This window comes from Odocoileus virginianus, chromosome 1, assembly GCF_023699985.2.
Source record: "Odocoileus virginianus isolate 20LAN1187 ecotype Illinois chromosome 1, Ovbor_1.2, whole genome shotgun sequence".
NCBI lineage: Eukaryota > Metazoa > Chordata > Mammalia > Artiodactyla > Cervidae > Odocoileus > Odocoileus virginianus.
The window spans coordinates 23,587,127-23,609,791 of record NC_069674.1 but is presented as its reverse complement, the minus strand read 5'-3'; the positions used below and the strand labels follow the sequence as shown (position 1 = coordinate 23,609,791).

The 22,665-nt window shown below is 39.1% G+C and overlaps 1 protein-coding gene across 2 annotated transcripts in view; it reads right to left on the bottom strand.

Annotated features, from left to right (window-relative positions):
• Positions 1 to 22,665, bottom strand: part of COPG2 (COPI coat complex subunit gamma 2) — a 118,217-nt gene that overhangs the window by 69,694 nt on the left and 25,858 nt on the right. For both annotated transcript variants that reach the window (XM_020880699.2, XM_020880700.2), the window contains 4 exons: positions 9,857 to 9,932; positions 7,992 to 8,084; positions 6,928 to 7,014; positions 5,473 to 5,630 (listed from right to left, as the gene is read on the bottom strand). In XM_020880699.2, the coding sequence (XP_020736358.1) occupies positions 5,473 to 5,630; positions 6,928 to 7,014; positions 7,992 to 8,084; positions 9,857 to 9,932 (414 nt within the window). The remainder of the gene's footprint in view (positions 1 to 5,472; positions 5,631 to 6,927; positions 7,015 to 7,991; positions 8,085 to 9,856; positions 9,933 to 22,665) is intronic.

Below are 22,665 nucleotides of genomic sequence, written 5' to 3'. Positions count from 1 at the left end.
CATGATGTACTCTGCATATATGTTAAATAAACAGGGTGACAATATACAGCCTTGATGTACTCCTTTCCCAATTTGGAACCAGTTCAGTTCTAACTATTCCTTCTTGACCTGCACACAGGTTTCTCAGGAGACAGGTAAGGTGGTCTGGTATTCTCATCTCTTTAAGAATTTTCCACATTTTGTTATGATCCACACAATCAAAGACTTTAACATAGTCAGTGAAGCAGAAGTGGATGTTTTCTAGATTCCCCCAGCTCTCTCTTTATGATCCAACCAATGTTGACAACTTGATCTCTGATTCCTCTGCCTTTTCTAAACTCAGCTCGTACACCTGGAAGTTCTCAGTTCATGTACTGCTGAAGCCTAGCCTGGAGAATTTTGAGCATGAAGAATGTGAAGTGAGTGCAATTGTACAGTAGTTTGAACATTCTTTGGCATTGCCCTTCTTTGGGATTGGAATGAAAATCAATCTTTTCCAGTCCTGTGGTGACTCCTGAGGTTTCCAAATATGCTGACATATTGAGAGCAGCACATTAATAGCATCATCTTTTAGGATTTGAAATAGCTCAAAGGGAAATCCATCACCTCCACTAGCTTTGTTTGTAGTGATGCTTCCTAAGGCCCACTTGACTTCACACTCCAGGAAGTCTGTTTCTAGGTGAGTGATCACACCATCGTGGTTATCTGGGTCATAAAGGTCTTTTTGTATAGTTGCTTTGTGTATTCTTGCCATCTCTTCTTAATATCTTCTGCTTCTGTTAGGTTCATATAATTTTTGTCCTCTATTGTGCCCATCTTTGCATGAAATGTTCCCTTGGTACCTCTAATTTTCTTGAAGAGATCTCTAGTCTTTCCTGTTCTATTGTTTTCTTCTATTTCTCTGCATTGTTCTCTTAGGAAGGCTCTCTTATCTCTCCATGCTGTTCTCTGAAACTCTGCATTCAGCTGGGTATAGCTTTCTTTTTCTCCTTTGCCTTTTGCTTTTCTTCCTTTCTCAGCTATTTGTAAGGACTTCTCAGACAACCATTTGCCATTTTGCATTTCTTTTTCTTGGGGATGATTTTATAAATATACCAAATTTTATTTTTTGATTCAAGCATTAATGGATGTATGACTTGCTTCCATTTGGGGGCTATTATGAAAAAGCACATTTGGGATATCTTTTGACACACAAATGCATGCATTTCTGTTTGGTATTTAAAAGAAGTCAATTCAAATTCTGATCAAGGATTCAGTGAATTCATGGATCAAAGAAGATATGGTATCCTTACAGTACTGAATATTCTAAGAACTTGATATAGCCCTCTACTTATTCAAGTCATACTTGTTAAGTAACATTTTATAATCTTGTGTAGAAATACACAAAATTTTTGGTAGATTTATTTCTAAGGATCTGATTACTGAAATGATACCATCTTTTCAAAATTGTTTCATATTAACTAGCTGCCAGTATGTAGAAACAAAACTGATTTTGGATATTAGCCTATCCAGTAATTCTGGTAAACTCATATCAATTCTAATAGATAATATATAGATTATTTTGCACTTTCTATATACAAAATAATGTTGTATACAAAGATAGTTTCACGTCCCATTTCAAATCTTTATATATTTTCCTTAACTTATTGTACCACGTAGGACTTTCCAGTAAAATGTTACCTAAAAAGCAGGATTAGCAGGCATCCTTGTCTCATTCATGATCATAAGGGGAATGTCTTTCATATTTCACCAATAAATATTAGTGCACTGGAGATTTTTTGGAGGTAGGCTTATCATAATGATAACGTTCCTTTCTATTATTTGCTTTGAAAACAGATTTTTTTTTTTTTGCCACACCTTGTGCTGTGCTTAGTCACACAGTCCTGTCTGACTTTTTGCAACCCCATGGACTGCTGCCTGCCAGGCTCCCCTGTCCATAGAATTCTCCAGGCAAGAAATACTAAAGGGGGTTGCCATGCCCTCCCCCAGGGGATCTTCCAGAGATCGAACGCACATCTCCTGCATTGCAGGAGGATTCTTTACAGTCTGAGCCACCAGGGAAGCCCTCAGATCTCAGTCCCTCTGCAGGATCTCAGTTCCCTGATCAGGTATTGAACCCATGCCTCAGCAGTGAAAGTGCCAAGTCCTAACCATGGAACTGTCAGGGAATTCTTGAAGAGAGAGATTTAATTTACAAATTGCCATTGAATTTTATCAATTGCTTTTTTAGCATCTATTAAGATATTAAGATTTTTACCCTTTATTCTTTAAATGAGGAATATAATGACAATTGTTGATTGTTAGATCAATCTTGCACTTCCAGAAGAAATGCATACTGGGAAATACTTGTTCATTATTTCAAGTATGTTTTGCTCCATTCTCTCACATCTCCCTCTAGAATTCCAATTATGTATCAAGTGGTAGGCCATTTGATACTATTCTATTGTTCTCTGAAGCTCTGTTTATTTTTCTTTAATCTTTTTTCTTTCTAGTCTCCAAATTAGTTACTTTTTATAGCAATATCTTCCAATTCACTAACTCTAACACTTTCACTCTTCTCAGTGATCTCTAGCTTTGTGTTAGGACACCCCGCAAATTGTCCCTTTCAGTTATTGTACTTGTAGCAGGCAGAATGGTTTCCCAAAGATGTCCATGCTTTCTCCCACAGAACCTGCGAGCATATTACCTTATACAACACAGACCAACCCCTGGCTGACAGCCAGCAAGGAAAGAGACCTACAATCTATGACCACAAAGAAATGAATCTGGCCTTAATGAGATTGAAAGTGGATTCTTCAGTAAGCAACAGCACCCTGCCAACATTTTAACTTTAACCTATGAGACTGATGTCTAAGCTACAGAACTGTGAAATCATGGATGCTGTGATTACACCTGTGGTAATCTGTTATGGCAGCAATAAAACACTAATACAGATTTTGGTATCTGAAAGTGAAGGTGCTACAACAACAAATACCTAAAATTGTGGAACTATTTTTGGAACCAGACAATGGGTAAAGGCTACAAGAATTTTAGTGAACATAATGAAGAAAATCTAAAATGCCTTGAACAAACTATTAATAGAAATGTGGTCTTGAAGGAAGAGCCAGTGAAGGTTCATAAACTGCTTGTAGAAAGCTGGTCCCGGAGCATCAGAAGAAACTTGTTATTACAAACTGGAGTAAGATGGACCCTTGTTATGTACTGATAGAGAGTTTAGTGAAAATGTGTCCTACAAGTTATGTGGAAAGCGGAATTTATAAACAAACTTGGATACTGACTTGAGGAAATTTCCAAGGAAACTGGTGAAGGTATGACCTGGTTTCCTTTTGCTGCTTACAGTAAAATGTGAGATGACCAATTTAACCAGTGAACAGCAGCCTTGACCTATACCCATGACCTGCAGACTGCCTATGGACTTCCTTTTCTACAGTCGGTCCTACCGATTTTTGGACTTGCTTAGCAAGGTCCAAAACTGTTTATGCTGTTTATTCCATGTTTTTAAAAAATGTATTTAAAAAACAAACCAGAAACCTCTTCATATTTTTAACTCCTATTGGTTCTGCTTCTCTGGTTGATTTCTGATACAGCACTTTAAAGTTCTTAAAAAAATTTTTTTTTAACTTTTTTAGTTTCCATGTCCTGTATTCATTTACTGTAATTATTTTGCATTAAAGTCTTTAATAACAAATTTACAATAGATCCTTTAATTTTTTATCTGCCAACTGTAATATCTGGGCCACATCAGGCCCAATTTCTATTGATTGCTTTTTCTCAGCTACTCACATTTTCCAAAATCCTTGAACTTCTAGAAATTTTATTTTTTATTTACTTCCAAATTTATTACTATATACAGACAATTGTGAATGATAAAATGCAAAGACTTTAGAATCTAAGGCGTTTCTGGAGCAGGCAGTTAACTTAGCTGGAAGAAAACTCTAAATATCATCTCCTCCATGCAGTGTTGCAACTGAATTCTCCATTTAGTTCTTTCAGCTGAAGGCTGCTGCTTTATGCCAGGTTTACCAGTATTCTCCTGTACATGCATAATTAGAGGAACTGTACATAGTTCTCCTGTATTTCTCCTGTACACAATGATTTTGTGCAGAGTTAAAAATTTATTTTGAGACTGACTGTATCTATGGCCCCCTTTTTCCCAGGATTTCCACCCTAAATTTCCATCATTCTTCTAATTTCAAACTGTTTTGACCCCACTGTCTACTTAGTAAATACTATGGCTTTCTGGGTTCCCACACACAAAAGTTGTGGCATGCCCTCAGAGACCAGCCAGATAAATGCAAATTTTACCCAGCATAGTTTCTGTCTTTCAGGCATCCACTTCCCTCCAGTTTTTGCCTGTTTTTAACCACTCACCAGTACTTTCAAATAGTGTGGGGTTTTTTTGTTTCAGGGAAGCATGCTGCTGCTGCTGTTTAGTCACGAGGTTGAGTTTGTCTCTTTAGCTACCATCACCAGGCTCCTCTATCCATAGGTTTTCCCAGGCAGAATACTGGAGTGGGTTGCCATTTCCTTCTCCATGGGATCTTCCCGATCCAGGGATCAAACCTGCATCTCCTGCTTGGCGTGCAGGTTCTTTACCATTAAGCCACCTAATGATATAATCATTATTTGCAGGAGGGCTAATATAACCAAGCTACTCTACCATTACTGAGAGCAGGAAGCTCAACAGAGTATTTTTTTTAACATTCCATTTTATTTATTTATTTATTCTCTATTGACATTTACATTATATCTCCTAGTTTTCTTAGTGATTACCAACAGATTACAATACTTATCCTTATATTATCATTGTATACCATCAGATAATATAACACTACTTCATGAAAAATATAAAAACCTTATGAATGTGTAATTCTAGTCTCCCTCATGTGCTTTAAATGAATAAATTATTTAAATAAATCATTAAATTCAATACTTCAACATTCTCTTTTATAAAAATAAAAAAGAAAAGATGATTCTTAAGGTCACTTCCAGCTTTCACATTTAATTATTATATAACCTATTGGTAAGTATTTTTTTGTTCAGTATCAGTTTGTTATTTATTGTATTATTAGTGGCCATACCCTATTAAGTGCATATACTAGAGCATGTGTGTGGTCAGTAACGTCCAACGCTTTGTAACCCCATGAACTGTAGCCCACCACACTTCTCTGTCCATGGGGCTTTTCAGGCAAGAGTACTAGAATGAGTTGCCATATCCTACTCCAGGAGATCTTCCTGACTCAAGGATTGAACCTGCATTGCAGGCAGATTATTTACCACTGAGCCAATAGGGAAGCCCATACCACAGCATATGTTAAGGTAAAAATAAAAGTTGTGTTACTAGGAATCCCATGATTTTTCTTCTTAATTTGGAAAATCCCAAATCCCTCTGTAAAGTTAGCACTGCCCAAAAAATATTCATAAAGGAAATAAACTCTGAGGCATGTTAACCAGAAAATGGAAAATTACTTAGGTTTAGATGAAAACACTTACCCCTCTTCATTTTCTTTTAGTAAGCGACTGGCAATTCGGATCAACATGCAGTAAGCAAACTGTGATTTGAGACCAGATTTAGTAAATTTATTCAACATCTTAGAAACAGCAAGGCGATCATTCTTTTTAAGGTGATACAAAACTCCCAATGCATGGTACTAAAGAACAAGAAAAAGAATGTGAGACAGAAAGAAGGCTGAATAGGAAGAGGATAAAACTGACATAAAAATGAAATCATACAGAGCTAGGTTTTTAATAAAAAGATACCCAACGCTAATGTATACAAAGAGAATTATCTTTTCCATGCTGAATCAAAAACAGGCATGATTGAAAGGATGAGTTTTTAATTTACCCTGTTAATTCAGATTAGGTAAGTATTAAGGGGATGACATACAATCTGAAGACGGCTCTAGCAGATTCAGCGTTGCCCCATCCATCCTTAGGACAAAGGCTCTCGGGTCCAAGGCTTTAACCAGTGTTACAGGTCTTGCTTAGTGGCTTTAAATCATCTGTGGTTATGTTAGTGGTTAATAGATTCATCTCCTAAAGTAGGTTTACGGCATGTAATTATCATGGCACTTTGTGTAAAAACACAATGATCAGAGTTAGGAGGGTGAGAATGTTTCCCAAGGGAAAAATTACTACTTTATTTCCTCATAACTGAATATGCTAACATGAGAAGTAAATGCTGAAATGGAATAAGTAAGTACTCTCTCAAACACAAATGGGGTATTTTATACAAAACTTGCCAGTTAAGAATTTAATCTTGTTCCTTTTAATTAAGAATAGCCTAGTGAATATCAAAAGTAGATCCTTCCAACAAAACAGTTTTATAATGTCTAATATAATCATGGGTTTTGGGTTTTGGGTCATGGGTTTTCAGCTTCCCAGGTGGCTCAGTGGTAAAGAATCCACCTGCCAATGCAGGAGATGCAGGAGACACAGGTTCGATCCCTGGGTCAGGAAGATTCTCTGAAGGAGAACATGACAACATGCTTCAATGTTCTTTCCTGGAAAATCCCATGGACAGAGGAGCCTGGTGGGCTACAGTCCATAGGGTGGCAAAGAGTCTAACTTGACTGAGTGACTGAGCACACACCTCAAACAGTATAATCAAGGCCTGAAAAGCTTGGAATTGAACATCCAAGCTTCACAAATTAATTTGCAAACAAAGGAATAAAATGAATTATGACTTTTGGAATAAGCACCTCAAATATCACTGAATATAAGAATCTTTCTCAAACATTCTTATAGCTTCTACTAAACACTAGCAGGGTAAATCATAATTAGGGGATACTTACTTGAGAATATGCACTAATAGGCTACTTAATATTAAATTGCTTAATATTAGTCTTTAGCTAATACTCATCTGGAGAGTCAATAAATTGCCCCTAAAGTGTAGCATCACAGAAAGCTGATCTAGAGACATAAGCTAAGGTGATTCAGTGACAGTACCTGGACCATAATATTATCACTTGAAGCAGCTTCTTGGGCTTCATTGACCCAGCGCTTAACCACATCATAGCTTATCTTCATCATGTGCTAAATACAGAAAAAATTGAGAACAGATCACGCATAGTCAGTAAAAGTTTAAAAACATAAGTTAGTTTTCTTGGGAAATCACTAACAGACATTTCCAGGAAAAAAAAAAAAAAACAACTTTACAGTGTTACATGTCTATTTCAAGTCTCTGAGACAGCTAGTGAACCTGACATACTTGTTCAGGACCCCTTTGCAAAGGTGAGCATATGTCTGTGGGCTGGGAGAGATGTATAAAGGGAAGTAATGAGAGGGAAAGGACAGGAAGGGAATGGATAATTAATAAGATGGTACTTAAATAATGTTAACATCATAGGTTTTACTTCCAGGAAACTCACCTGGAAGAAAAAACAGAGTGCCATAAAAAAGTAGAGTACCTGCTGTAAAACTTGACCAATTATATTCCAGAACCAGCAACTCTCGTGATTCAGATGATCTAATCCATTCACACATTAGTAACCAATTTTAATCAAATACAATGTGACAGGCTGTCATGAATAAATTTTGTTTTGGTGAAAAAGAGAAAGAAAAGATATTACTAAAACAAAGAGCACTTCCTGGGAGGAAATTCAGTAGTGGGACAGTAGACTTTGGGTTGAAGGACAATTGCAGACACAAGGCACCCACAAAAGCAGAGGACAAAGAGACAAGAGGCTCAAGGGCAGGTCACAGAGGAAGACAGAGAAAGAGACTACCTCCCGGTTTCTTGCCTGACCCTCATCCCACCCTTATCCCCCATCTGTGTTATGTGTATAACATAGCTTTGTCATGACAAAAACCTTTCAAACGTATGAAAATTTCATGCTTTAACCGTCCATTTTAATCCTTCAATGTTCCTCTGTCAGATAAAGCATTTGTATAAGGTAACAGAAATGTATACATGTTTTTTAATGTTTCATTTGTGAGAGAATCATAGTGATACTTTGTTTTTGCAACTAGAAACTGTACCATGCATGAGAATCAGTTACTTGTTTACTTACTAAGGAAGATACCAATGCTGAACTTGATACACTGGAGACTTTATCCACAATGGCCTGCTTCATGTACCTCTCAATGGCCTGCAACATTGTCCCCTGAGAACATTCATAAAGAAAAAGGCTGAAGTAAGACATTTCCATGCAAAATTACCACTTCAAAATAATCTACAAACACAAGTCACACATTTGTTTCTATGCAAATATTTAGAATGTATTAAAAGGCTTATCATATAATAATCAGATCCCAGAGGACAGGACCCAGACAACCAAATGGTAGCTTCAAGAAGGAACATTTTAGAGTATACATAAGGAGAAGGAATAACTGCTCCACAATGAAATAAATGGTCTCAAAGTGGAGAATCCCAGTTCGGAAATACACAAGCAAAGGCTGAACCTACCAGAGGTATTATAAAATGAATTCCTAAATGGGGATGCTTTTGAAGTCCTGAAGATACCTCTATGTATAGGGCATATACTGGGCTGGTCAAAAAGGTCATTTGAGATTTTGTACATCTTATAGAAAAACCCAAACAAACTTTTTGGCCAACCCAACATTTTTCATATGGATCCCAGAAAGCTCTATAAATCAATTGTAAACCCTGATTACTTCAAATACATAAGAAATTACATGTGGAATATGCTAATTATATTGAGTCCTCAGCTTGAAATCCTCTGAAAATAAAGTTCTTTTTAACTTACCTGGAAGAAAGTTTAGCCCTGGCAAGGTGGTGGCAAATAAGGATGGTACACATACCAAGCTCAATGAAGAGATGAAGAGATTCTTACTGCTAGCCTTGGCATGGTCAAGTCTTATGCTACCGATTTAATGCTAAAAACAAAAGCAACCACACCAAAGTAAGGGAGCCTGAGAAACGTTAAACCACTCCTATTGCTCCTTCTAGGTCCAGAGCTACCATTTACGCCTGCTCAGCCTCTGAAACTTGGATGCAAATGTATGCACAAAATATACCCGCTCATGAATACAGCCAAAATCTTATTCAGTTTGGCTGGCAATGCCCAGTCTGCCCTTCACTTTAACCTTTCCTGCAGAGTTCCAAGAAAGGGACAGCCTAACATACTCTATAACCTCATTCCTTCTAATACAACAGACTAAGTCAAGGTTAAACACCTGACTTAGACCCAGGTGGACACAAGCTACTGGCTAGCTGACGGCTAGTCAGACTGTTTCTCCTAAATATTTAAATGAGGAGGCTTGAGCCTCATAAATAATGGATCATAATGGTAAATACCTGGAAATCTTGCTGATGCATTCCTTACAGCTGTCCTACTTCTAGTTCTGGTATCTGGTTGTTAGCTTTACCTCAAATTCTGAGAGATTTGTGTTTTATAATAAAGTTTTCTTTTAAGCTAAATTTGGGACATTCCCAGTGGTCCAGCAATTGGGACTTCACCTTCCAGTAGGTGGGAGGGTCAATTCCTTGGTCAAGAGGTTGAGATCCCACATTCCTCTTGGCCAAAAAAACCAGAACATAAACAACAGAAGCAATGTTGTAACAAACGTAATACACACTTTGAAAATGGTCCACATCAAAAAACGTTTATAAAAATAAAAAAATAAAATATAAAAGCTAAATTCAAATGGCTTTTGTTTCCTATGAGCAACGTGCCCTGACTATGACAAAAATTCATGCGAGTAAATATGGTGAGAAATAGACTAATCTAAATAAACAAAAGGCAAAAACAATCTAGAAGGAAAAAAGCCTGGAGCCGCAAAAGCCTTTCTGGTAGTCGTGTTTCTCTGCTGCTGCTGAATCACAGAGTCAGACAAGGAATCCTACTAAATTTACATGGCCACCTGCAGATAAACACAGGTCCCCTTTGATGCCTCAGTAAAGCAAAAAACTTACATCAGTGATTCTGCAGAGAGCCCTGATGGCTGGACCTCGGTACACATCTTCCTTTCCAGTCATGTCCTTAGTCAGACTGAGAAAAATCAAATTAGTTACCATAAGATTAAAGTTTTCTCTTCTGTGGAGTCCAACCATACTTAATTCCACTTGTCCCGATAATTATCTTAATGCAACTATTGATTCAACAAATATTTATTGAGTATCTTCTTTGGATAAACATAAAAACTATTGGATTTTAAATTTTAAAGAACACAGCAGTGAGCAAAACCAAGTCTTTGCCTTCATGAAGCTTACATTCTAGAGGGAAAAGAGACATTAGTTACATAAACTAAGTACATACATAATTTTAGGTCATCCATGTCTCTGCAATCTCATTCCTTTTTATGACTAAGTAATATTCCATTGTATACTGATTACTGGCATAAAAAACAGACAACAATATAGACAGCCTCATGCTCAAATCCCCCCAAACTCCCCAAACCTAACTCTTTAAAAGAAACTGACTGATAGCCAAGAGGCACATGAAAAGATGCTCAGCATCACTAACTATCAAAGAACTACAAATCAAAGCTCACACCAGTTGGAATGGCCATCATCAAAAAAATCAACACGTGATAAATGCTGTAGAGGGTGTGGAGAAAAAGGAACTCTCTTACACTGCTGGTGGAGTGTAAATTGATACAGTCACTATAGAAAACAGTACAGAGGTTCTGTGAAAGTGAAAAGTGTTAGTTGCTCAGTTGTGTCCGCCTCTTGACAACCCTGTGGACTGTAGCCCGCCAGACTCCTCTGTCCATGGGATTCTCCAGGCAAGCATACTGGAGGGAGCTGCCATTCCCTTTTCCACGGGATCTTCCCAACTCAGGGATCGAACCTGGGTCTCCTGCATTGCAGATGGACTCTCTAGCATCTGAGCCACCAGGAAAGCCTAAAGAGGTTCCTTAAAAAACTAAAAATAGAACCACCATATGACTTAGCAATCCCCTCCCGGGCATATACTGAGAGAAAACCGTAACTCTTAAGACAGATGTACCTCAATGCTCACTGCAGCACTATTTTCAATAGCCAGGACATTGAAGCAACCTAGATGGCCATCAACAGAGGAATGAATAAAGATATGACGTGATGTGAAGTGAAGTCACTCAGTCGTGTCCAAGTCTTTGCAACCCCATGGACTATAGCCTACCAGGCTCCTCTATCCTTGGGATTATCCAGGCAAGAGTACTGGAATGGGTTGCCATTTCCTTCTCCAGGGGATCTTCCCAACCCAGGGATCGAATCTGGGTCTCACACACTGTAGGCAGATGCTTTGCCATCTAAGCAACTAGGGAAGCCCCAGGGAAGAATATGATACATATATACAATGGAACATTACTCAGCCATAAAAAGGAACAAGACTGTAGAGACATGGATAGACCTAGAGACTGTCATACAGAAAGAGATAAGTCAGAAAAACAAATATTGCATATTAATGCATATACGTGGAATCTAGAAGACAGTATAGATGAACCTGTTTGCTAAGCAGAAACAGAGACACAGATATAAAGAACATACATATGGACACCGGGGGCGGGGGGGGGGGGGGAACTGTGGGGATAAACTGAAAACTTGAGATTGACATATATACACTACTATGTATAAAACAGGTTAACTAATGAGAACCTACTATATAGCACAGGGAAAAATAAAGAAGGGATAATCTTCTTTATTGTAGGACATTTGTTTGTAGGACATTTGTTAAAGTAACCTTACAAAAATGCATTTCAATATACATTAGGTGCAGACAAATATTATTTGATTCCAATTATATGAGATACCTAGAATGAGAACAAGACCCAGTTTGCCCCTCAGTCAGTCTATCCCATCAGGAAGCTTCCATAAGCCTCTTATCCTTCTCCATCAGAGGGCAGTCTGAAAACCACAATCACAGAAAACTAACCAATCTAATCACGTGGACCATAGCCATCTCTTCACTCTTGCCATCTCCTGTTTGATCACTTGCAATTTGCCTTGATTCATGGACCTAACATTCCAGGTTCCTATGCAATATTGCTCTTTACAGCATTGGACCTTGCTTCCATCACCAGTCACATACACAACTGGGTGTTGTTTTTGCTTTGGCTCCATCTCTTTGTTCTTTCTGGACTTATTTCTCCACTGATCTCCAGTAGCATATTGGGCACCTACCGACCTAGGGAGTTCATCTTTCAGTGTCCTATCTTTTTGCCTCTTCATACTGTTCATTGGGTTCTCAAGGCAAGAATACTGAAGTGGTTTGCCATTTCCTTCTCCAGTGGGCCACATTTTGTCAGAACTCTCCACCATCACCCGTCCGTCTTGGGTGGCCCTACACAGCATGGCTTATAGTTTCACTGAGTTAGACAAGGCTGTGACCTCACAAGAGACTGTCCCAAACTTGCCTGTGGGTGTCTGGGAGTCTCCGAACGTGGCTTGGTGGTGTCCTGCTGCAGGGTAGGGGGCACTGAGTGTAACAGTACATGCATAGGATCTTTTGAGGGAAGTCACCATTATCTTCATTACCTCCACCATAGTTTGGCCCCAGGTAAATGGCTCCACCCATCAACAGAAAATTGGATTCAAGATTTACTGAGTCAAACACATAGAGTCAAAAAATACACTGGTATATGCCAGGGGCCGAAGGTGGGGGTGGAGAGGGGAATGGGGAGTTAGTGTTTAATGTGGACAGAGTTGTAGTTTAGGAAGGTGAAAAATTTGAGAGATGGATGATGAGAGTTGCACAACAATGTGAATATATTCAGTGCTACTGAACTGTATAGTTAAGTATGGTTAAAATAGTACGCTTTCTATTACGTGACTGTGTGCACGCTCAGTCGTGTCCAACTCTGCATCTCCATGGACTGTAGCCCATCAAGCTCTTCTGTCCATGGGATTCTCCAGGCAAGAATACTGGAGTGGGTTGACATGCCCTCCCCTCCAGGGAATCTTCCAGACCCAGGGATCAAACCCACTTATCCCTGTGTCTCCTGCACTGCAGGCAGATTCCTTTCCTGCTGAGTTATGGAGGAAGACTTTTACCACAATGGGAAAAAAAAAAAAAAAAAAAACTCTTTTTTAAAGAAAAGAAAGAAATTGGCTAAAATGATTACTTTAAGATGTCTCTTTCTCAGGAATGGCTTTCTAAAACGACAACTGTCAATGATTTCAGACCCTTCTACGGAGCTGCAAAGGTAGGAGGGGAGTGTGGACTGAGGTACAAAATTTCATGTCCATAATTTTAAAAGGTTTTTCATCTTTAGATTATTCACTCTTTCGTCCCTCCATCTCTTGTCTTCTGTGTACTTATATTGCCCTCAGATTGACTCTCCATCTCCTCTCTCACTCAGTTCCCCTCACATGATCCAAAATGGCCTCCAACTCCAACTCACTTCATCAGGGCACCAAAAGGAGAAAGCCTGAATAACTGACAGTCCTTCAGCTTCTTTCATGTTCCAGTTATTAAAAGTATTTTACTCATATAACAATCCATTCTCAACATACTCAGAAAGGTATAAAATATAAAGCCTAAGTCTGTCCTCATCCACGCTAGCCTATAGTGCCACTCAACTAGAAAGAGTCATTGTGAATAGTCACTTATGTTTTCTTAAGGAAGTTCTTAAAATACATATTTACAACCACAGGGGTTTATTAAAATGCATGCCAATGGATATCCACTCCTCTGGTACCTTCAATTTTACTTAATGATATAACCTGAGAATCTTTCCATACAGGCAGATGTTTTAAAATTTTAGATATTTATGTTTTTTAAAATATATAAATGTATATCTAAAATTAAAAAAATTTTAATTAAAAAAATCGCTATTAAAAAAACTGCAGCACAGATTTCCATTGTTTGGATACAAATAATTTATCAACCAGTTTTTTTCACAAATATTTGCATTTATCCAGTTAGATAAAAAACTGAGGTTTGGCAGGATTAGTTCTTCTAAGGTTTCTCTCCTTTGTCTATTGATAGCATGGAAGAAGTCACAATAATGTATAAACAAAAAAGCATGGCTATGTCCCAAAAAGACCTTACTTACAAAATGGCGCAACAGCTTTGGCCACTGGCCATAGTTTGCCAACAGTTGCTCTGAACTTCTGTTTAGCTTAGGCTGCCCTGACAGTAAAGGTTTACCTACAGATAGTTTTGGGAATGTGTTCTGAGGGAGAAGTAAAAGATAAGGAAGTAAACAAAGGAGGAGGGAAAATCAACCCAGACAAGTTTTCTCTAGTGAATCACTGCCACAAGTAACTGGTTATTTAATGAGCAACCTTCTGAGGAACCTAATGAAGTATATCTCAGCAACCATACATTCAAGGAATGAAAAAGAAAGAATTTATCCATAAGTTCTTCGCCCCTAGTAGAGAGTTAACCCCAGAGAGTTAACTCCCTGTTCTCTTAACATTCACATGTTAACTCACACATATGAGTTCAGAGTATGTACAAGAAAACTCAGGGCAGAAAGCAAAACGTTCACCACATGCTTCAGGTGAGGCACTATCAATGCAAGTAAGCTGGAACTCATGGAAATGCTGACCACAGCCACGACTGGAACCAAAGATGAGGCTGAAGAAACGTGAGGTGGCTTGAAAGTGGCACCCAGTATGGCTCATCCTTTGGACCCCTCACATCTGAACATGTCTTCCATTGAATCTAATCTATCACTGAGTCTTCAGGATGGTACCGTTCACTATTTCTACAAGAGACAGGAAGATGAGTAGAACATGGTACAATCCTTGCTGCTACAGCTCATTTCAAAGCCATAACTGACACTCATCATCTCCTTCATATAACCATCTATTCTGTATTTCCCTCACTCTTGGCCAGATAAGGTAACTTATCTCGGTTATGCCTCTGGTAGGTGACTCAAACCTTTATCCCAAGGGACCCACAGCTTTTGTTGGTTTTAACCTGGTTGGCCCATTGGTTGTTCTCTAATCACCACTTTCCCACATGTGAATGCACCAAAATATACTTGAGTGAATACTCTGAATTCTGGATACAGTCCTCTCACCTTTATATGGATAAAGTCCTGTCACCTTTATATGAACAACCCTAGATCCTGGTAGGAATCAAGGTCAATTACCTCTATGAGTATATCAGTATATATAACCTCTGGATAAAGTCCTATCACCTTTATATGAACAACCCTAGATCCTGGTAGGAATCAAGGTCAATTACCTCTATGAGTATATCAGCACCTTCCATTGCCCGCTGGTCCACTAGGCATGAAGAACACAAAGTGACCCAATAATAGTCATCATTTCAAATGTTTACCTGGCTCACTTGCTGCCCTAAGGCTGTTCTGACTCTGGAGTGTGTGATGACTTAGGTTTGCCAACCTGTTAGTCAGACATGTAGCATCCAGAAGTGTGGGACAGTTCTGAGCTGGAGTTAATCCATAACCAATGGGAACCAGGGATCAATGGGTTAAATGCTTCCCCTTTTTCATCCCTTGAAAACATTGTCCCCTGGGAACCAGGCCCTCTAATCTATACTTAGGGTAATGGGAAAAATGGGAAAAATAAATTCTCCAAGTGGGTCACTGGGAGTGAGGGAGAGGGGCCGGTCCTACTTCTAACTATGGATTTCTGGACCCACCTGGTCTATTTACTGGCGACAGTATCATACACTGGCAACTGAGTCAGTGGATACCTGGCATCTTGGAGGAGAATTCCCAACCTCACAGGGTCCTACCTCCAACCTACTACTTCAGTTGAGCATTCAATAGGCCATGTCATCATGGCATCAGGCTGTCTCCTCCTAAGTGAAGCACAATGTAGCAGAACTACTGATCTCCTTCCTTGTCATGAATCCACTATCAGTCCATTTCTGCCATAAAATGAGTGGCAATGTCATGTAGGATACCATGACAATAAATTAAGAATAACTGTTTATTGCAAACCTCTAGTTTATTCTCTATTTTATGGTGTTTGGGTCATGAAATTTAAAAAAATTATGTAGTCAAATTTACCAACCCTTTCTTTCATTTCCTCTGGATTTTAGTGATAATTACAAACCTTTTCCCTACAGCAAGGTTTTCCTCTAGTACCTACATGGCTTCATCTTGTAAAATTTATATTTCTTATCTTTCCAGAGTTTACTTATTTATATGTTGTGAAATACAGATCAAATTTTATCTTTTTCTAAGTGGCTACTCAGTTATCCCAGCATCATGTATAAAAAAGAACATGCTAAGTTGGAAAGAGAAAAATATCGTATATTAATACAAATGTATGAAAGCTAGAAAAATGGTACTGACAAACCTATCTGTAGGGCAGGAATAGAGACACAGATGTAGAGAACAGATTTGTGGACACAGCAGGTGAAGGAAAGGGTGCGACAAACTGAGAAAGCAGCACTGACATGTATACACTACCATGTGCAGAAGAAATAGCTAGTGGGAAGATGCCGTATAGCACAGGGAGCTCAGCTCCGTGCTCTGTGATGACCGAGAGGGATGGAATGAGAGGGAGGTAGGCGAGGAGGCTCAAGAGGAAGGGGATGTATGTGTATCCACAGCTGATTCACACTGTTGTATAGCAGAAACTAACACAAAATTGTAAAGCAATTATATTTCAATTAAAAAATAAATTACAAAAAAAAAAAAAAAGATTCTGAATGCTGTAACTAAGACCTGGCATAGCCAAATAAATTACTTTTTTTAAAGTACATGTTATCGCTTCTTGGCCTTTTGGCTAAGATCAAGTGTAAAGTACACGTTTACCCCAGTGATTAGAGATGCCACCTTCATCATATACTACATTTCCACATGTACTTGGGTCTAATTCTTCACTTTCCATTTGTATCAGAGAAGTCCAAAAAATGTAGATCAGTACAGCCGAGGTGATGCTTTACATAGCCATAGTGATTTTGTCTATGGTACCGACTCCTACCAGAAGCATATGGGAAATCTAACTCTTCTACATCCTTGGTATTATTTGGTAAAGTGAGTCTATTTAATTTTTAGTTGATTCAAAGATGTATAGTGGTATCTCATTGTGGTTTTAAATGGCATATCTCAGGGTTTCAGGTGTCTGAAATACTGCTGTCACATCACAGTAATGTTCCAGAAATAGGGCTGGCCTCAAGCAAGACCAGAAAGTAAAGAGAAAAACAAGAATAAACAAGGATTCTCCCTCCATGCTCTCCAGCTTGCAGAGGTCTTGTCTTTAACCTGTGCTCAGGATCGAGACAGGCTTCAGTCTTTGTTGACTCCTCCCACCATACAGTTCTTGGATTAGTCCATTCTTGGTCCACAATAACCATGAAACTCACCATATTGTTATTCAGTAAGTTCAGCTGCTCAGTCATATCTGACTCTTTGCGACCCCATAGACTGCAGCACACCAGGGTTCCCTGTCCATCACCAACCCCTGGAGCTTGCTCAAACTCATGTCCATCAAGTCGGTAATGCCATCCAACCATCTCATCCTCTGTTGTCCCCTTCTCCTCCTGCCTTCAATCTTTCCCAGCATCAGGGTCTTTTCCAATGAGTCAGTTCTTTGCATCAGGTGGCCAAAGTATTGGAGTTTCAGCTTCAGCATCAGTCCTTCCAATGAATATTCAGGACTGATTTCCTTTAGGATGGACTAGTTTGATTTCCTTGCAGTCCAAAGGACTCTCAAGAGTCTTTTTCAACACCACAGCTCAAAAGCAGCAATTCTTCGGCACTCAGCCTTCTTTATGGTCCAACTCTCACATGCATACATGACTACTGGAAAAACCACAGATTTGACTAGATGGACCTTTGTTGGCAAAGTAATGTCTCTGCTTTTTAATATGCTGTCTAGGTTGGTCATAGCTTTTCTTCAAAGGAGCAAGTGTCTTTTAATTTCATGGTTGCAATCACCATCTACAGCAATTATAGAGCCTAAAATAATAAAGTCTCTCACTGTTTCCACATCTATTTGCCATGAAGTGTGGGACTGGATGCCATGATCTAATTCACTGTTATTATTCAAAGGCCTCAGGTATACCTATATATCTTTCTATACCTCTGTCCAAAGGTTTTTGTTGTAATTATTGGAACAGATGACTTGTCATGGCCTTACTCCATCTTGGCTAGAATTGGAAGTCCCCCGACTTTCCCTTTTACTCGCTGGTGTTCATTAAGCAAGAGTAGGGAATTTTATGACTTGGCATCATTTTCATCATTTTCTCTCAAAAGTCTTCCACAATTTCATTTTAATAGAGAATAAGTATTTAATAGAGAATAAGAATCCAAATAAACTGGGGCAGTCTACGTGTCAACTGGGAAGGAGAGAGGGAAGAAAAGCAGGATATAGAAAGGTTTCACAACACCCATTAAAGCCACTGAGACAGTTAATTTTCTGTGTCAACTTCACCGAGTTAAGGGATGCCCAGATAACTGGTAAAACATTATTTCTGGGTGTGTCTAGGAGAGCTTTTTCCAGAAGAGACTGGCATTTGAATCAGTAAGCTGAATAAAGAACAGAACAGCCACTTCTGTGGAAAAATAAAATGGAGTAACCACAGACGCAAGAAAATTCAGTTCTATGGTTCTGAAAGCCAAAGATGGTAGAACTTCATGGAGTGTCTAACCATATTAAAGCTAAGAGAGCGGCCAAGTAAAATATAGACTGAAAAATCAGCTTTTGGGATTCTGCAATTAAGAGATTACTAGAAATCTTTGAGAAAGAAATTTCACTAGAGTGATGGCTAAGTCAAATTAGAATAGTATCTCACTTCCTTTCTTATTCTACACCAAGTCCTGGTAGACATAATGTCAGGGACAGCACCATCATTCAAGTCAAAAGACTGTTTCAGGCTTGAATATTTCTTACCAAGTCTGTGGATGGTCTTAGCTTCTTGCTTCCTTCAGAAACTCAAGTACTATCCTCCTCTTGTCCAAATCCTCACATTATTCCCACAACTGATATCAAAACTGCTTGCCAGACAGTCATTGCCATAGCCCCTAGCCGCTTTATTTTCTCCTAAACCATGGTCTCTGAACTGAGACTGCGTAATTTCCTGAGACTAGGGATGTAATTAATCACATACTGATACCCACTCCCCCACGATACCTGCCATGTGAGCGATGGGTCAGTCCTCAGGACTCAATCCCAGAATTCTAAGCAATCTTCAGATGCAGACTTTCACTGGTGAGTCTCATCAGACAGGGGTAGAACAGTATGACCAGACTGTCAATATACTTGACCATCCTTAAGCCACTAACTAAATCTTTGTATTTTTCTTTTCATTAACTGAGTTGTAATTTATATACAATTTAAAAATGTCAGCTTAAGTGTTCGGTTAGATGGCATTTGGAGTCACTCATGTAAGCTCTACCCAAAATAAATACTGCATACTTCCTTCACCTCGGAAAGTTCCCTCATTCCCACATCTAGTGAGTTTCCTCCAATCTACCAGACTTCTGGTTTCTATCACCACAACTGAGTTTTGGCTGGTCTTCGAACTTATATAAAAAGACTCATCCAAGCATTCTTTTTGTGTGTCTTCTTTTGTTCCAACATACTATTTTAGGAGTGTGTCTGTGTTGTTGCTTGAATCAGCAATTTGTTCTTTTTTATTGCTGAGTAGTCCACTATACTAATAAAACACAATTTGTTTAGCCATCCTCCTATTGATGAACCTTTGGGTTGTTTCTAGTTTAGGGTTATCACAAAGCTGCAATCAAATTCTTGTACAGTCTTTTTTTTTGTGGTCAAAGATTTTCATTTTCTTGGGTAAATATATAGCAGTAAAATCGCTGGTCACAGGGTAGGTATATGTCTAACTTCATAAGAAACTGCCAAACCTTTTCTGAGGTTGCTGTACCATTCTACATTCCCATCTACAATATTTGACAGCTTCAACTGCTCCATATACCAAGCTCCATACTGGAGTAGGGTTGTTGATTTGGTATTGTCAGGCTTTGCTATTTTAACCATTTTAGTGAATGTAAAAAGACACCTTACTGAAGTTTTAATCTTCATTTCCCTGATGACTAATAATATTGAGAACATTGCCATGGGCTTAATGGCTCTTTATATGTATTCTTTAGCGAAGGGTATGCCTTCAGGTCTTCTCAATATTCATGCTAACATAATTGCCTATGTATATAGAATGGTCATCTAATATATTCATTTTCTATTCCTGCTATAACAAATGACCACAATTAGAGGCTTAAAATAACAAAAGTACATTATCTTATAGTTAGTTCTATGGGCTAGAATTCCAACTTAAGTCTCACTGGGCTAAAATCATGTCAGCAGGCCTGCATCCATCTCATAGGCAAAATGCATTCAACCCATCCCAAGATTCCCCCAAATCAACACATTACAGCATTAGCTCAAAGTCCAAAATCTCATTTAAATCTCACCCAACTCAAAGCACAAATCTTATTATCAAAACTCATAAGGGATGGGTAAGAAATTTATCCTGAGGCAAAATTCCTCTCTACCCATGGACATGCTAAACTTTAAAACAAGTTCGCTGCTCTGAAACACAAAGATGGGACCTGGCATAGCAGAACACACACACAAACATTACTACTCAAAAAGAGAAAATGGAAGGCTAAAAAAGAGTTACTGGCCCTAGACAATCCTGAAATCCATCCAGGCAAACAGGAAGAGGGTTCAAGTCCTAAGCCGATTTCACTAGGTTCTCAGCTCTACCCTATGGGCCTGCAGCTCTGCCCTCTAAGCCATCCTTCCTTTTTATAAAGGGCAGCCTATGTTTAAAGCTGAGGAGTCTTACCAGCCTATCTCCTGCCTGCAGAATTTTGGGGCTCTGACAGTCCTCCTTCACTTTCTCTGGTCCTTTCAGTCCAAGCTGGCAGTGTTTCTGCTGGTGTAAGATTCTCAAGTGCCTTGTGGGACTACTATTTTTGTACAGACTCACTCCACTAGTCAAGAGGTTCCTTCACAGATCTTGCCTAGATAATCCCGTCTCTATTTTCAGCTTCTGCTTAAATGCTGAGGGAATCTGTGAGTCACACCTTTGATCTCTCAGAGTGGTTTGTGTGAGTGAATACACTGATGTTTTAATCTTTCTGAAGTTTGAGCAAAAGGTGATACAGTAACTCTTTTTCTCTAGAGAACGCTTTCCAAACACACATCTCTTGATTTGAGTGTCCTCTGCCATTTTGGTAGGCTGAGAATTTGCAAAGTCAGCAACTCCTGGCTTATTTTTGTTGTGTTTTTGAGGTGTAATTGATCATACAACATTATATTAGTTTCAGGTGTACAACATAATGATTCGGTATTTATCAAGATCTCCTAGTTCATGCTTAACAGGTCTCTCCTCAATTTTTACTGTACTCTCAAATTTTACTAAATGACAAAAAGAGAAATCAAGCCACACCTCAACATTCTGCTTAGAAATCTCAGTTAAATATCCAAATTCATGTTTGCAAGCCCACTTTCCACCTAGGGCAGGATACAATGCGACTAAGCTTCCTGCCACAATATAACAATGATCCCCGTCCTCCAGTTTCTATTAATAATAGAAACTTCTTCCACATTTTCTCCTGAGCCCTCACCAGTAGCACCTTTAATGTCCATATTTCTGTCAACAGTCTGTTCACAATGATACCTGATAAACGTTTTCTCTATCCTGCTGCTCACTTCCTTCTTAGTCTAGAAGAGGCATTAATGCTCATATTTCTACTAACAGTTTGTTCAAGGCAGTGCAGAATTTTTCTGTCATGCTCCCCAAGCTCTGCCAGCATCCGCTCACTACCCAATTACAAAGCCACTTCCACATTCTTAGGCATTTGTTACAGCAGCACCCCACTTTCAGGTACCAAACGCTCTTACTAGTTTGTTTTTTTTTTTTTTCCAGTTTTGAGATGTAAGTGACATATAACACTGTCTAACTTTGAAGTGTACAAGGTATTGATCTGATACATTTAGTTCAGTCGCTCAGTCGTGTCCGACTCTTTGCGACCCCATGAACTGCAGCACACCAGGCCTCCCTGTGTTAACATACTGCAAAATCCAGTAGTTTCCAAATGTTGCTGTAACAAATTATCACAAACTTAAGAGGCTTAAGACAACATTTATTTCTTTACCTTGCAGTTCTGTGTAACTGTGAGGTCCAACATAGGCCTCAGTAGGCTAAAATCAAGGTATGAGCAGGAAGGCATTCCTTTCTGGGGGCTGCCAGGGTTCATCCATTTCCCTGCCTTTTCCAACTTCTGAGGTTACCCATATTTCCTTGGTTTGCAGACACCCCTTCCTCCATCTCCAAATCCAGCAAAAACAGTGCAGCTCTATGGCCCTGCTTCCACCATCACATCCCTTTACTGAGGCTCTTCTTTCGCCTCTCTCTTCTATGTAAGGGCTCTTAGCCTTGTATTGGGCCTGCGTGGATAACCCAGGATATGCTCCCTATCTGCTGATTAGCAACTGGAATTCCCCTTTGCCACAGACCATACTGACAGGTCCTAGGAATTAGGACAGGGAGGCCTTGCAGGTGGAAGGTATATTATTCTACCCACAACATCTACTAATCACTTCAAACGAACAAGCAGCAGCCACAATGCAAAGCAGCCTAACGGGACAAAGGTGGGACCAGCTACACAAAGAAATGGAAATCCTCAATCAACAGTTGGTACTCTATTTTTAACTTTTCCACTATTCAGTGAGACTAGCAATCTCAGAGAAGGCAATGGCACCCCACTCCAGCACTCTTGCCTGGAAAATCCCATGGACGGAGGAGCCCAAAGATGGGCTGCCGTCTTTGGGGTCGCACAGAGTTGGACACGACTGAAGCAACTTAGCAGCAGCAGCAGCAACAATCTCAGTGAAGATTTTTT